The 16,799-nt window shown below is 35.8% G+C and overlaps 1 protein-coding gene, 1 long non-coding RNA gene and 1 other non-coding gene across 5 annotated transcripts in view; 1 reads left to right on the top strand and 2 right to left on the bottom strand.

Moving 5' to 3' along the window:
* The window catches only part of LOC146398066 (uncharacterized), a 1,038,644-nt gene that overhangs the window by 73,374 nt on the left and 948,471 nt on the right, over window positions 1-16,799 (bottom strand). The window lies entirely within an intron of this gene.
* EFCAB3 (EF-hand calcium binding domain 3) overlaps window positions 1-16,799 on the top strand; it is a 371,875-nt gene that overhangs the window by 149,594 nt on the left and 205,482 nt on the right. Inside the window, exons 32-35 of one of the 3 annotated variants that reach the window (XM_084984064.1) lie at window positions 4,827-4,931; window positions 5,662-5,721; window positions 7,696-7,791; window positions 15,971-16,072. In XM_084984064.1, coding sequence (XP_084840190.1) covers window positions 4,827-4,931; window positions 5,662-5,721; window positions 7,696-7,791; window positions 15,971-16,072 — 363 coding nt within the window. Of the gene's footprint in view, window positions 1-4,826; window positions 4,932-5,661; window positions 5,722-7,695; window positions 7,792-9,212; window positions 9,321-15,970; window positions 16,073-16,799 lie in introns of those variants that run through there. The other 2 variants (XM_084984065.1, XM_084984066.1) reach the window with 2 other exon arrangements.
* On the bottom strand, window positions 16,344-16,415 carry TRNAA-CGC (transfer RNA alanine (anticodon CGC)). The gene has a single exon. It is a non-coding gene; the product is annotated as a tRNA-Ala (tRNA).

The following is a 16,799-nucleotide window of genomic DNA, read 5'->3' as shown; positions in this document are numbered from 1 at the left end:
GACAAACAAGTTCCTTCATGATCTGGTACTAATCTAGTATTTTACCCTCAATAACATTGAACTTTGTTCCAGACAGTGATATATCATGCTTTTTGTCACATTTTCCTATTCAGAAGGTCTCTCCTTCCCCTTTTTCTAATTCCTTCTCATTGCTTATTAGAGTTGAGAGCCACCTTTTCCAGAACATTTTCCCTTAAATACCCAGTATTAAATACCTCTTCTCTGTGTTTTTGTAATAACTGTACATGTATTTTTATTGCACTTGCTACATTGTGTTTTAATTGTATATTTATATCCATTTGCTGTCTTTTAACTTTAATGTGAGCTTTAAAAAATGATGTATTATTTACCTTTAGGAAAGGGTATACTATTCATCTTTCTATATCTAGTACTTAGCAAAGTGCCTGGCATGTTAATAGGCAGACCATAAATGTCGAATGAGCAATGGACAAATAATGAGTAAATAAAAAAGTGAATGATTCCTAAAGAAAACAGATAACTATTTTTGGTCAGGTCGCTAATATTTACTTCTAATATATTGTTACTACTTATCTAGAGCAATTCTGAGTGACCTGAAAGATCAGAGTATGTTAAGAATAGATTGGAGACAAAGATGAACTTTTTTTTCATCAGTGATCCATACTTAGGATTTGTGGAATTACCAGAATTTAGAGTCCTCAGAGAATTAATTTGTATGGATGGTATTTTCCATCATGTTTATAAGGAGTATATTAGCCCAGTAAGAGTATATTTTACTCTGCCAGATCTTATGGTCCAAGGGTAAAGGGCCAGCTTACTAAAATAGAATCAATCTCTGAAAACTAAGAATTAGACAGAGTGCGCCCAAATTATGAGGGGGAATGACAAACTTTAGCTAGTTTCTGGATTATAGTTTAAGAATTTTTTAAACGAGTTTGATTTGTACCTCAATTATGCCTTATTTAATAGCTAAAGGGAAGACTGATCTGAAAACGCTGATGGATACAGTACAAGTTATCACAGGTTAGTGAAAAGTTAAGATCCTAAATCTTTACACTAAACTATATTTTTTCCATGATAAACATTTTGCTGAAGTATGACATATATAATTACTATATTACATAATCATATGTGTCCAGCTTAAGAATGATTGTAAAATGACTTTACCATTTAACCATCAACTGAATCAAAATTAAACATTCTTAATAATCCAGAAGATCCCATATACCACTTCCTAGTCACTTCCTTCATTCTCTCTAGAGGTAATTATATCCTTTATTCTAGGACCACAGATTAGTTTTACCTGTTTGTGAACTGTAGATAGATGTTAACCATATGATCTGTATTCCACAATTTAGATGACCTGTTTTTATTTCACTGACTTCTTTCATTCAACATTATATTACATATTGTTCTCTGAGATTCATCCATATTGTTGCATGTAACAGTGGTTTGTTACTTTTCATTGCTACATGTTATAAAGTCTACTAAATTACAATCAAGTAGAGATCTTTAGAGAACATGCTTTAGTGGGTGGAATAATTTCTAATCTAATCAATTCATTGTACCTGAATACATTTCTGCATAATATTCCATGCAAATATTCCATTGTGTACCCCACAAAATCTATTTAATATATTCTGAAAGGACATTTCCAGTCTAGAGCAGTTACAAAGAACCTATTATTGCTATGAAGATTCTTGAATATTCTTGAATATACCTCTTGGTGAATAAATGTGCACAATTCTATGGCCATATACCTAAAAATGAAATTACTTTGTTATAACATAGGATTGTGTATACTTTATTATATATTGTCAACCCATTTTCTAAAGTAATGTGCTGTTTTACATTGCAACTAGCAGTGTGTGAGAGTTTCAATTGCTTTACGTCCTTGCTAATATTTGGTACAGTCTGTCTTTTCCATTTACGCTCTTCTGGCAAATATGTAGTATTATCCCACTGTGCTTATTATTTGCATTTCCCTAAGGATTAATGATATTGAGCATCTTGTTCATGTTTATTGGTCATCTTTCAAAGTTTCTTTCATATTTGTTGTCTATTTGTCTACCTGGATTTCTGTCTTTTAGTTATTGATATTTTACATAGTATCTTTAACATACAGTTTTTAATGTATTCAGATACAAGTCCGCCGTAAGTATATAAGTGGTAAATGTCTCACTGGATGTATTTCCTTTTCACTCATATCTTTTAATGAATAGAAGTTCCTATTTTACATATAGTTGAATTAATCAGTCTTTCATAGTTAGAGACTTTGAGGACCTGTTTAAGAAACTTTTGCAGGGAGTTCCCGAAGTGGCTCAGTGGTTAACGAACCTGACTAGTATCCATGAGGACGAGGATTCAATCCCTGTCCTCTCTGTGCAGTGGATTAAGGATCTGGGGTTGCAGTGAGCTGTGGTGTATAGGTCACAGGCGCAGCAGCTCGAAACCTGCATGGCTGTGGTTGTGGTGAGGCCGGCAGCTCTACCTCCAATTTGACCCCTAGCCTGGGAACCCCTTTTGCCACGGGTGCAGCCCTAAAAAGACAAAAGACAAAAAAAGAAAAAAAAAGAAAAGAAAAGAAAAGAAAAAAAGAAAGAAACTCTTGCATATATATATCAAGGTCATGAAAACTTTTCCTATCTTCTGGAAGCTCTGTTATTTTCCTTCCACATTTAGACTTATAATCCACTCAGAATTTATCTTTCTATATGATGTAAGATAAAAGTCATTATTCATTTTTTTAAAAAATGAGTATTCAGCACCATTTATTCACAAGATGATCCTTTCTCCACTGCAAGGTAAGGCCAACTTTTTCAAAACTCACAGACCATGAATGTGTTGCTGTTTATTATTTTTTTTTTATCATTTTATTACTCTTATTACTATTGTTATTTTCCTTTGGTCTATTATTTTTATTCTCTTCCTTTGGTCTATTTGTCTATCTTTGCACCAGTACACTATTCTTAATGTAGCTTTAATATATCTTAACATCCAAGGTTTAAGTCCTCCAAATTTGCCTTACTTCTTTAAGACTGTCTTGGCTATTCTTGATTATTTGCATTTCTGCATAAACTTTAAACTCAGCCTTTAATCCTCCTCCAAATCTTGCTGGTGTTTTAATTGAATCTAGATCAATTGACACAGAATTGACATCTTTACAATACTGAGTTTTCTGATATCAATAATGTGCTGGCAAAATGGCTCTTCAAAAAAAAAAAAAAAAAAAAACCCACCTGATTTGTAACATTTTAAAACTTCCGTAGTGTAAATACTCTCACCTTGGCCATTTTCAAGCTACAATTTAAACACTAGCTCACAAAATTTCTAAATATTTAGCAGTTGGCCATTGTGAGCAATCTCAAGCTAGCAGAGCATCACTGAAAATTGTTCATCCCTGTATTTGTTTAGGTCAATTTAATTTCTATATTTTGCAAGATTTATTCTTGGGTATTTATAGTTTTTTTACATAATGACAAGTGGTATATATTTTTTCTAATTCAATATCTTCATCATTGTTGGCATATAGAAATGTAGGTAACTTTGTATATGTATGTGTATGAGTATGTGTACATAAGGTTTGCGAATATTTTGTTCAGGATTTTTGCAGAATGGTTTTGTAATATATTTTGTTGTAATGTTAATATTCTTACCAGATTTGGGTTTCAAAATATTTTGGCCTCATAAAATTAGAAGTTCTCAGGAGAACTTTGTATTCAATTGTATCATTCACAGATGAAATGCTCTGGGATTAGAATTTCTGTGTGGGAAGATTTTAAATTACTAGTTGAGATATCTTAATAGATATAGGTCTATCAAAATTTTATATTCCCTCTTGCATCATTACTAGGTTGTATTTTTCCAGGACTTTATCTTTTTCTCCTAAATATTCAAATCAATTATATAATGGTCATAATATCCTATTATCTTTCTAATATAGTAGGATCTATAGTGATTTCCCCTTTTGTCATTAGAAATATTTGTTATTTGCATTTTCTCTTTTATTTTCCTTTGTCAATCTTAATGCAAGTATCTATCACTTTTGTTAGTCTTTCCCAAACCCAACTTTTGGTTGCACTGATTTTAGTTTGTTTTCCATTTCAATGATTTCTGCTTTTTCTTTATTATTTATTTTCACCTATTTTTGAGGGTTTTTTTTTTCAGTTCACTGTAATTTTATTAAGTATGACCAGCCATCATAGAAACTGAACATGCTTCTCTCTCTCTTTCTCTCTGTATTGTATACACTCTATTTTCTTTCTTTCTTTCTTTTTTTTTTTTTTTTTTTGGAGGGTTTTAATTTGCTGTTTTTTCCCAACTCTTTGAAATGGAATCGTAGGTTACTGATCTTTTCATGTTTTCTGCTTTATACATTTAAGGTTGTAAATGTCCCCCAAAGTACACCTGTACTCTATCCCACAAGTTTTAATATGTAATACTACTGTTGTTACTCAATTCAAATTATACTCTAACTTCCAGTGGTTTTTTCTGACACATGATTTATTTAGAAAAGCATTCTTTAATTATCAAACATATGAGTTTTCTAGTATATTTTTCCCTTGATGTGTAGCTTAATTTCGTAGCCTATGTTACAGTTATTTTTATCAATCATTATTGTTATAATTTTTAAATTATGTAAATGATATTGATTTATGATATATTGCTTTATAACCATCACTGTGAGAGTGTCTCTTTTACTGGGATTAAATGAATAGTATTCATTCTCTGTATCTGCATTTAACTGCTTATTGTTTAGCAGGGGTCATTATGGCTTATTTTTTTCATAATTTGAAATTATAATTTTTTAAAAAATCTCATCTTTCTCTACTTCTTTTGTTTTGAAGGAGGAGAAGTTGACCTCAGTGACCTGGATAATGTCCTACAAAATATGGGGATAGAGCTCACACCTAGAGAACACTTGGAGCTAGAAAATTTACTCCCAATTTATGGTGGGCATTTCAAATATCAGTATAGCCTTAAGGAGAGTTAATATTCCTTTGAGAAAGTAATATTGTCGTCAAAGAAGTTACTCAGCATTGTAAGCATCAGTAGAGTCTTGAGGGAGCTAGGATTATATCCTTAAAAAGCCATTTTATCTAGTACCCCAGGTTTATTATTGGTGATTTATAAAATAGAGATAATATTAAAATCCCAAGTTCATAGTAATCATCATTAATGTTTAGGAATTTTAAATGATATATAAATATATATCATCATTAATGTTTAAGAATTTTAAATGATATATAAATATATAAATATATTTCATTTAAAATATATAAATCAGTAGCCCAGTCGATTATAAATCTTGGCATCAGGACTAAGGAATGTTGATAGTTATCTTTCACTCCCTTGAGATGCCTGTAGGAAATAAGAGAAGCAGGAGAAGAGATGTAGAGGTATACTGGTAGAGGGGAAACAGAGAGTAAGAAGAAATATAAGATTAGAAAATGTTTTTGCTTTAGCATAGTAGGTATTAATAATTTCTCAAGTGCTAAATAATTGACGGATTTACCATATTAAAATTTTTTATTACATTTTGTTTTATCATTTCTGGAAGATATATGGTAAATTTTATGAGCAAATTATTGTATGGTTTATATTTCTGAATTTGGATATTTAGTATTGCTTTAGCATATCTAGTTCTTTTCTCCGTGACTTAAATTATATATTTTCTTACAGTTACATCTAATGGAAAAACATATAAGAATAGGTTGCTGAACTGTGTGAAAGCTACAAAAGGTGAGTGAGATAAAAATTGAAAAGTCAGATTGAGACTTGCATTTTGCTTCTGTTTTTTCCTTGTCATAAACATTGCTTCCTGCCATTCTCATATATATAATTTCCAATTAATTTTAATATATATATGTTTGTGTATATTGTACCAGTTTCAGCCTATCAATGGTCAGTGTTGTGTTTTGACTGGCCCTTGTGATTAATATTATGGTTGCAAGATGCCCTTCAACAATAAACACCAGAAAACTTTGAAAAAATAAAGACATTACTTACAGTACCTGGAAATTACGCAGTGTAGCTGGGGCCACACAGAAATGTCTCAAGTAGAGAGAGTGTGTGCACATGCCTGGGGTTCTTCTTTTATTAAGGTTGAGGGTGGGAGCCTAAGGTTTTATGGGCTCACTCTTTATTGGTGAATTTAAAACATAAGAGTGGGGGAGTTTCCATCGTGGCTCTATGGCCTCTGGCGTAGGCCAGTGGCTACATCTCCAGTTGGACCCCTAGCCTGGGAACCTCCATATGCCGTGGGTGTGGCCCTAAAAAGACAACAAGAAAAAAAAAAAAAACCGTACGAGTGGGAATTTAAACAAGTGGCCCAAAAGATTAGTATCTCTAAAACAGGATTTCTAAAACAGAGGCGTCTCAGAATGGGGAGATATGGCTAGCAATGTGTTTATTCAAGATAGCCATCTCCGAAGTGAATGCCTCTTTGCAGCGAGTGCCTTGGCATTAAAGTTTAAGTTAGGCTCTTGCATTACAAAAAAGAAAAAAAAAACTGTCAGGGTTTAGACTACTGTTCATATTGATTAATCTATATTTTATTTTTAAGAGATGTTCTAGTTATCTAGATTTGCCTCAGAGTTCCCGTTGTGGCTCAGCAGTTAATGAGTCTGACTAGCATCCATGAGGACTCTGGTTAGATCCCTGGCCTCGCTCGGTGGGTTAAGGATCCGGCATTGCCGTGCACTGTGGTGTAGGTCGCAGATGAAGCTCGGATCCTGTGCTGCCTTGGCTGTAGTGTAGGCCAGCGGCTACAGCTCTGATTCAACCCCTAGCCTGGGAACCTCCATATGGCGCAGGTGCAGCCCTAAAGAGTAAAAAAAAAAAAAAAAAAAAAAGAAGAAGAAGAAGAAGATTTGCCTCAATTTTGGCTGTGGAGGTATTAAAATTTAGGGCTAGATACAAAAATTTAAGCTATTGAATATTGAAGTACAGTGACCAAACTGAATATATTTACTCATATAAACATTTATATTAAAAACTGTTAAATTGGTAGTTCCCCCTGGAAATCCCAGTGGGATCTGTGGCATCTCTTCAGTGCCAGGACACAGATGGCATCCCCAGCTATGCACAGTATGTTAAAGGATCTGGCATTGCCTAGCCGTGGTATAGGTTACAGGTCACAACTGCAGCTCTGATCTGATCCCTGACCTGGGAACTCCATATTACCATGGGGCAGCCAAAAAAGAAAACAAAAAACTTAAATTTGCTGTTTTGTTGCTAAAATTAACCTGAGCGGTTTCTCAATGCTCTTTCAACATGTGTTGTGCAAGCTTATCTTCAATTGGATGTAAATTAATAGATTAATTTTAGTCCATATGTCCTTGATCTCTTTTTATGATGAAATTAATAACCATGGCGCATAGGAATTAATATCTATTATATTTTGACTTTTTTTTTTTTGTCTTTTTAGCTATTTCTTGGGCTGCTCCCGCGGCATATGGAGGTTCCCAGGCTAGGGGTCCAATCCGAGCTGTAGCTGCCAGCCTACGCCAGAGCCACAGCAATGCGGGGTCCGAGCCGCATTTGCAACCTATACCACAGCTCACGGCAATGCCAGATTGTTAACCCACTGAGCAAGGGCAGGGACCAAACCCGCAACCTCATGGTTCTTAGTCGGATTCGTTAACTACTGTGCCACGACGGGAACTCCATATTTTGACTTTTATTTCAGTTTCTTCATGTCTTTCTCTTTTGTAGGGTTGCAAGTTGATGTTCATGACCTGGATGCTGTTCTTAGAAACATGGCAATCAAGTTCACAGCTGAGGAGGAATTTAATGAGATACCAGTTGATGGTGAGTGACTTAGATATCCTTGTGCCCTCGTGAGAATTTGGAATTTGAGTCCGATATTTTTGATAGTACTTATTTGGCTTTAAGTAAGATTTTTTCTTATGTATATATAGATAGATAAAAGATAAATATGCATATTTTAGAGCCACACTCACAGCATATGGAGGTTCCCAGGCTAGGGGTTGAATCAGAGCCACAACCATAACTACACCAGATCCACCGCGTCTGTGAACTACACTGCAGCTCATGGCAATGCTGGATCGTTAACCCACTGAGGGAGGCCAAGGATCGAACCTGTGTCCTCATGGATACTAGTCAGATTCATTCCCACTGATCCATGACAGGAACTCCTCTCTTAATATATTAAAGTTGGTACTTTTTTCACCATTCATTCGTTCATTCAGTAAATCTACTGAGCACCATATATCAGGTGTTCTGCTAAGTGCTAGAGATACAATGGTGAGTAAAAATAGACATAGTCCTTCACCTAAAGAGCTTCATATCAACAATATCACAATTCTTAGTGTTCTAATAGAAGCTTAGAATGTCACCAGGGCCTCAGTCAGGTCATTACTTTTCACAGGAAAAAAAAGCTACCAGGGTTTCAGCCAATATATATGACTTTTTCCTACTTATATATAGGCATGAGTCACCATTAGACCAGATTTCATGGTTGAAGGTCAGAACTATAGATCTCAAAGAAAATGTTAATGGGAATGAAGTGTGATGACTCACAAAGTAATCTGCACTTTAAATAGGTAATATACAGTATATTAATACAGTATATTAAGTTGGGCACAGTCCAGTGAGGTAAGGCAGTATCACCTAGGAACATTTTACTGAACACTGCTTCTTACATCTAAGAATATTTTTTTCATATAACTCATATGCTATTTAGTTAAATATTTGTCATGGGTTGCATATCCTTCTAGTAAGATAAGTTATTTTTACAAAAGTTACCTTTATTAGATTATGCCTTCCCTTTCTACTACTATTGTGTATCAGTGAAAAACATGCAAATGATTTTCTATTTGTTTTCTTTATGCTTTTAAATTTCACTAGGACCTCAGTAAAAAATAATTAGCTGGAGTTATTAATAATTGCCATGTAAGGTAATGTAAGGTAATTTTTAGCTTCAGAAACTGAAACTAAACTGGGGATATCAGAGAAAATGTCAGAGTAAGAACCACCAAAAAGTCTCTCTTTCATAAAAGCAACTGTTAGCAAACTCCGATTTGGCTGCTGGAAAGCCAATACTTGAGAGACAAGTGTTGATTGGAAAAGGAAAGGTTGCATTATTCAGGAAGCCAGCAACCTGGTAAGAAGGCGGACTCGTATCTCAGAGTGAACTCCAAAGATTCTGCTTGGGCATAGCAATTTTTAAAAGGAAAAGGGGGAAAGCAATTTCAGTTAATCATTAAGGTAGGGGAGCAGATTCTTCATTTTCCACTGCAGGCAGACATGATGATGCCTCGTGATCTTCCTCTAGATACTATCTTGTTCATGCAGTTCACTGGTGGAATTACTGAAGGGTAAGCTGGGAAAAAAGACCTAGTCACCTGTTAATTACTTATTGTTCATTTCTACTTCCTTAAGAAAAGAATCAACAGGTTAGGCATGGCATTGTGTGATCAAAGGATTTAAAAGGTATGCTTGGGCTGGAGATTAGTGAAGCACGGAAGCGCTTAATGTAAAGGTTAAGTTAAATAGAGCTGCTAAAGTGACAGGACAAAATGCCTCCTATAAAGAGTTGCTTCCTGCAAAAAACCGCTTACCCAATGAGAAAACTGGTAAAAAAAAAAAAAAAAATCAGAAATTACATTTTCAGAACCAAGAATTAACCAAAAGTTTGCAGCAATCTGGGGAGCATTTATTCAAAAAAAAAAAAAAAAAAAAAAAAAGCTGAATTTCAGTATGAATAGTAAGTATTTTTTTCCTGAACTGAGGGCTGTGCCACAATGCAAATGGGAAAGTTATCTTGATTTTATAACAGAGAAAGTTTAAATAAGATTTTTTTAGGGAGTTCTCTTGTGGCACAGTGGGTTAAGAATCTGGTGACATCACTGCAGTGGTTGGGGTCGCTGTTGTGGCTTATGTTAGATCCCTGGCTGGGAAACTTCCCCTATGCCATGGGCGTGGCCAAATAAATAAATAAATAAACTTGTAGATCAACTATAATCAAAATTTTTTAAAGATTTTTTTAAATGTAACAATACTCCTGATAAGTTATAAGTGAATTAAGCATTATGTTTCTTTTCTATAAACTTCTGTCTTCTGAATTAATTTATTTATGGAAATAAATAAGCAGTAACTGACTCCACTCATTTTGCAAAGATTTTTTATGTTGAGATTGTCAATCATGGTTAAACACGAAGTTTTTAAAACAAAGATATGCTCTTTAGTATAATATGGAACAAAGATATATCTTTAGTATAATAAAAGTATAAAAATATTAAATGTCCCACCGCATTTGTTTTGAAGCCCATTTTTGGCTGTGTCAACTGCAAAAAAATGCACAGCATGAGAGTTGTAAGTTAAGTTTAAGCTGGGGCAAAATGAGGACTATAGCCAGGAGGCAGTACCTCACATAGCTCTGAGGACCTGCTTCAAAGAGGTAGGAGGAAAGTCAGTATAATATACAATTTTGGTGAAGGGGGATACATGCTATCAAATACACATGTTTTTGCAGCAAGTTGCTGCTAGTCTTGTGAAGGTTTTTGCAAGTCATGCGGAGCAGATGTCTCATTAATAATTTTAGTGCTTTTCTAGATATGAGAAGATGCAAGAAACCACTCAGGTTTTTGTTTTGTTTTGTTTTGTTTTGTTTTACTTTTTAGGGCTGCACTTGCAGCGTATGGAAGTTCCCAGACCAGGGGTCGAATTGGAGCTATGGCTGCTGGCCACAGCCACAGCAACACAGGATCTGAGCCGCATCTGCTGCCTACACTACAGCTCACGGCAACACTGGATTCCCAACCCACTGATCAAGGCCAGGGATGGAACCCGAATCCTCATGGATAGTAGTCGGATTTGTTTCCGCTGAACCACAACGGAAACTCCCTTGAAATTATCTATTTGAAGGCCTATACTGCCGTTTTTTTTCCAGAGCACAGAGTGCCTCGTTCTTAACTTCTTTCCGGGTGTGTTGAAGGTCAGCGACTGCAGTGGTTAGTGACAAGGGCCAATTTTTAGTTGGAAGCTGCCTACTCAGCATGGAGTGAGCACAATAATTGTTTAATATTTCTTTTTGTGAAATTTCCTGTTCAGCCTTCTGTATAGGAAAATCCATTACTGCAGGAAATTTCATTACTGAGATTAATGAGAATTGAGGAAGACAATTTTCTTAACAATAATGCATACCTTTTATTATATTACAAATCTAAGTGTTTTATATCCTAGAGTTAAGCAACAAATTTCCCTAGAATTATAGAACTACATGCCATAAAAATTATTCCTCATTGATCCCATGTTTTGTGCAATTTTAAATAAATGGATTTCTATTAAGTCTAACTATTTATGTATAATTAAGAATCACATTTTCCACAACTAAAATGTGTATTATTTTTTCAAAGTCTTATCATTGCTATTTATTTTTACTATTGTTTCTGTATATTCAATGTATTCCTTTTATACATATGCTTAATTACATGTCTTTTATATTATGTTAATTTTTCACTGACCATTAACTTCTAGGAAAAGTAAATAAATGGAGATTTCTTTCATCTGCTTGATAAATAATTAAAAGTGTATTTTTGGTATGAAGCTTGTTTTCTGTCACAGTTGTACTTGCCCAATTTTAAAGTATCTTGTAATAAAAAATAAAAATCTACATGATGGCTTTTAAAAAATCCTTTAATGCATCAAAAGGCCTTAAGAAAATATGAACAGCATGAATTGTCCTATAGAGTTTGTGAAGTAATATGACATTCCAAAATGTTTTTCCTAGACTCTCAGAGTCCATTTTGGTAGTATGGATTGAATCCCAGAAAGCCTGAAATTATAAATTGAAAACATACTCAAGGGGAGTCCCCTTCATGGCATAGTAGAAACGAATCCAACTAGGAACCATGAGGTTTTGGGTTCCATCCCTGGCCTCACTCAGTGGGTTAAGGATCCGGCGTTGCTGTGAGCTGTAGTGTAGGTCACAGACATGGCTTGGATCCGGCATTGCTGTGGCTGTGGCGTAGGCTGGCAGCAACAGCTCCGATTAGACCCCTATCCTGGGAACCTCCATATGCCGCAGGTGCAGCCTTAAAAAAAAAAAAAATTCTTGATTTCCTCATTGACCCATTGGTTTTTTAGTAGCATGTTGTTTAGTCTCCATGTAGTAGGTTTTTTCTCATTTCTTTTCCCATGGTTGATTTCTAATTTCATGGCGTACACCGCATTAACAAAAGAAAAGTCAAAAATCACATGATCATCTCAATAGATGCAGAAAAAGCATTTGACAAAGTCCAACATCCATTCATGATCAAGACCCTCGCCAAAGTGGGTATAGAGGGAACATTCCTGAACATAATCAAAGCCATTTATGGTAAACCCACAGCAAATATAATCCTCAATGGGGAAAAACTGAAAGCCTTCTCACTCAAATCTGGAACAAGACAAGGATGCCCACTCTCACCACTGCTCTTCAACATAGTTTTGGAAGTCCTAGCCACAGCAATTAGACAAACAAAAGAAATAAAAGGCGTAGGAAGAGAAGAGATAAAACTGTGTCGCTGTACGCAGATGACATGATACTATACATAGAAAACCCTAAGGACTCAACCCCAAAACTCCTTGAACTGATTAATAAATTCAGCAAAGTAGCAGGATATAAGATTAACGTTCAGAAGTCAGTCGCATTTCTGTATACCAGCAATGAAACATTAGAAAAGGAATACAAAAATACAATACCTTTTAAAATTGCACCTCACAAAATCAAATACCTCAGAATACACCTGACCAAGGAGGTAAAGGACTTACATGTTGAGAACTATAAAACTTTAATCAAAGAAATCAAAGAAGATGTAAAGAAATGGAAAGATATTCCATGTTCCTGGATTGGAAAAATCAATATTGTAAAAATGGCCATACTACCCAAAGCAATCTACAGATTCAATGCAATCCCTATCAAATTACCCATGACATTTTTCACAGAACTACAACAAACAATCCAAACATTTATATGGAACCACAAAAGACCCAGAATCGCCAAAGCAATCCTGAGAAACAAAAACCAAGCAGGAGGCATCACTCTCCCAGACTTCAAGAAATACTACAAAGCCACAGTCATCAAAACAGTGTGGTACTGGTATCAAAACAGACAGACAGACCAATGGAACAGAATAGAGAACCCGGAAATAAACCCTGACACCTATGGTCAATTAATCTTTGACAAGGGAGGCAAGAACATAAAGCGGGAAAAAGAAAGTCTTTTCAGCAAGCATTGCTGGGAAACCTAGACAGCTGCATGCAAAGCAATGAAACTAGAACACACCCTCACACCATGCACAAAAATAAACTCCAAATGGCTGAAAGACTTAAATATACGACAGGACACCATCAAACTCCTAGAAGAAAACATAGGCAAAACACTCTCTGACATCAACATCATGAATATTTTCTCAGGTCAGTCTCCCAAAGCAATAGAAATTAGAGCAAAAATAAACCCATGGGACCTCATCAAACTGAAAAGCTTTTGCACAGCAAAGGAAACCCAAAAGAAAACAAAAAGACAACTTACAGAATGGGAGAAAATAGTGTCAAATGATGCAACTGACAAGGGCTTAGTCTCTAGACTATATAAGCAACTTATACAACTCAACAGCAAAAAAGCCAATCAATCAATGGAAAAATGAGCAAAAGACCTGAATAGACATTTCTCCAAAGAAGCTATACAGATGGCCAACAAACACATGAAAAAATGCTCAACATCACTGATTATAAGAGAAATGCAAATCAAAACTACCATGAGATACCACCTCACACCAGTCAGAATGGCCCTCATTAATAAATCCACAAATAACAAGTGCTGGAGGGGCTGTGGAGAAAAGGGAACCCTCCTGCACTGTTGGTGGGAATGTCAACTGGTACAGCCACTATGGAGAACAGTTTGGAGATACCTTAGAAATCTATACATAGAACTTCCATATGACCCCACAATCCCACTCTTGGGCATATATCCAGACAGAACTCTACTTAAAAGAGACACATGCACCCGCATGTTCATTGCAGCCCTATTCACAATAGCCAGGACAAGGAAACAACCCAAATGTCCATCAACAGATGATTGGGTTCGGAAGAGGAATCCGAATAGCATACACAATGGAATACTACTCAGCCATAAAAAAGAATGACATAATGCCATTTGCAGCAACATGGATGGAACTAGAGAATCTCATCCTGAGTGAAATGAGCCAGAAAGACAAAGACAAATACCATATGATATCATTTATAACTGGAATCTAATATCCAGCACAAATGAACATCTCCACAGAAAAGAAAATCATGGACTTGGAAATAGACTTGTGGATGCCGAATGGGAGAAGGAGGGAGTGGGAGGGATCGGGAGCTTGGGCTTATCAGACACAATTTAGAATAGATTTACAAGGAGATCCTGCTGAATAGCATTGAGAACTTTGTCTAGGAGTTCCCGTCGTGGCGCAGTGGTTAACGAATCCGACTAGGAACCACGAGGTTGCGGGTTCAGTCCCTGCCCTTGCTCAGTGGGTTAACGATCCAGCATTGCCGTGAGCTGTGGTGTAGGTTGCAGACGCGGCTCGGATCCTGCGTTGCTGTGGCTCTGGCGTAGGCCGGTGGCTACAGCTCCCATTCAACCCCTAGCCTGGGAACCTCCATATGCCGCAGGAGCGGCCCAAGAAATAGCAACAACAACAACAACAACAACAACAAAAACAAAAACAAAAAAAAAAAAAGAGAGAACTTTGTCTAGATACTCATATTGCAACAGAACAAAGGGTGGGAGGGGAATGTATACATGTAAGGATGGCTTGATCCCATTGCTGTACAGTAGGAAAAAAAAATAAATTAATAAAAAAAAAGAAAAAACAAATACACACAAAAGAAAAAGAAAACATAAATAAAATTATGGAAATAATGGACTCTGCCTAAAGTTTTTTCACAGCATAGATACTTTACGTTTTTATTCTAAAGCTATATCTTTTTCTGGATCCTGATTTAGTCTTTTTTTTATAGCTAATGGGAAGGTTAGTGTGAGTGTCTTAATGGACGGAGTTAAAGCAGTTACAGGGACATCTTAGAGTAATACCTAAGAGTAAGACGCTACAAACAAGCAAAGAACTGAATTCCTTCCACTAAATTATAATTTAATGCTTTTCCCACATCACGATTGTGTGTACTTTTAAAATCCCACATTCCTTAAAAATTTTTACGTATAAATGTCTAGAATTAGATATTGAAATGTCAGAACTTTTAGCAATAAAAACTTCACTGCACTTTGTTGTTTCCAAAGTCATTATTTAGAGTCTTTGCCAATAATTGGCATATCTTGTATATCTTATGATAGGTAAGTCCTCTTATGATGGGAAAGCTAAATTCTAGTTCAACACAGTAAATGGTGGAGGAAAGTTTTGGTAAAATTAGAATCGATCTCAAAATAAAGCAGGTACTTGCTGATAAAACTTTTTCTTTTTCTTTTTCTTTTTGCTTTCCAGGGCCGTACCTGAAGCATATGGAAGTTCCCAGGCCAGGGGTCAAATTGGAGCTACAGCTGCTGGCCTACACCACAGCCACAGTAACACAGGATCCGAGCTGTATCTGAGACCCACACCACAGCTCATGGCAACGCTGGATCCCCAACCCACTGAATGAGGCCAGGGATTGAACCCTCATCCTCCTGGATACTAATCAGGTTTCCACTGAGCCATGACAGGAACTCCCTGATAAAACTTAGATCAGCAATCTGTATCATCCTAATTTACTACAAAGTTTATACTCATAATTGCTTCTTCTATTACCTTAATTATCATTCAGAGATTATACTGGAATTAACAAGAAAGTCTTTATCTGAGGACTCAATGCCCTATTTGGTAGGTCAGGTACTTGTTTATCCAGCAGTTAGCTGTAACGCTGCAAAGACAGTTTTTTTTTTTAATTATAGTAAATCATGACATCATTAGCAATAATGCCAGAAGTCTCCATTTCTTTTGCTTTGAAGGAGGAGAGATTGTCAATGACATGAAAAAAGTTCCTGGAAATATGGGAATAGAACTCAAAGATAAGAAACATGGGGAGTTGGTGAACAATCTGCCAATTAACGGTAAGACTTTCTATAATAGTTGTTTCCTATCTAAGTGAAAAAGAAAGATTGTACAAAAAACTTTTAGAAAGAAATATTGTTTTATCTCAAGAAGAAATGCCAGAGTTCCCTTGTGGCACAGTGGGTTAAGTACCCAGCATTGTCACTGCAGCCACTTGAGTAGCTGCTGTGGCACAGGTTTGATCCCTAGCCCAGGAATTTCTTTTTTTTTTTAATTTATTTTTTCCCACTGTACAGCAAGGGGATCAAGTTAAAAGCTATACTGACTGTTTGGAGATGCCGGGGATTGAACCCGGGACCTCACACATGCGAAGCGCGCACTCTACTACTAAGCTACATCCCCCAGCCCCAGGAATTTCTTAATGCCACAGGCACACACCCCACCCCAAAAGCAGAAATGCCAACTATGACATCTCATTTTAGCTTGGAAATGAGTTGACTCTAGTTAGAAATTCTACGACCCATGGATGAGAAATGTTGGCTATTATTTTTTAATCCATTGTAAATCCTAAAGTTTTAAATGAGAATTAAGAGAAAGAGAGAGGCACTGAAATATGTTGGAATGAAAATCAGTGAGAAATTACAAAGAATAAATGGGGGCTGGGAGATTCTGCATGCTAAAGTCTAAGTCTAAACTGTCTTAGATACTAATGAATGAAGAGTGTGTTTATTAACAATTTCCTCCGTTTCATACTTTTACAAAAATTACCAAGAGTAAATTTTGAAG

Source organism: Sus scrofa, chromosome 12, assembly GCF_054392235.1.
Source record: "Sus scrofa isolate SSC_HxYL_T2T_F1_AM1 chromosome 12, Sscrofa_HxYL_maternal_Yorkshire_Landrace_v2.0, whole genome shotgun sequence".
Classification (NCBI taxonomy): Eukaryota; Metazoa; Chordata; class Mammalia; order Artiodactyla; family Suidae; genus Sus; species Sus scrofa.
The sequence above is the reverse complement of the archived record's forward strand: the minus strand, read 5'-3'. Positions and strand labels throughout refer to the sequence as shown.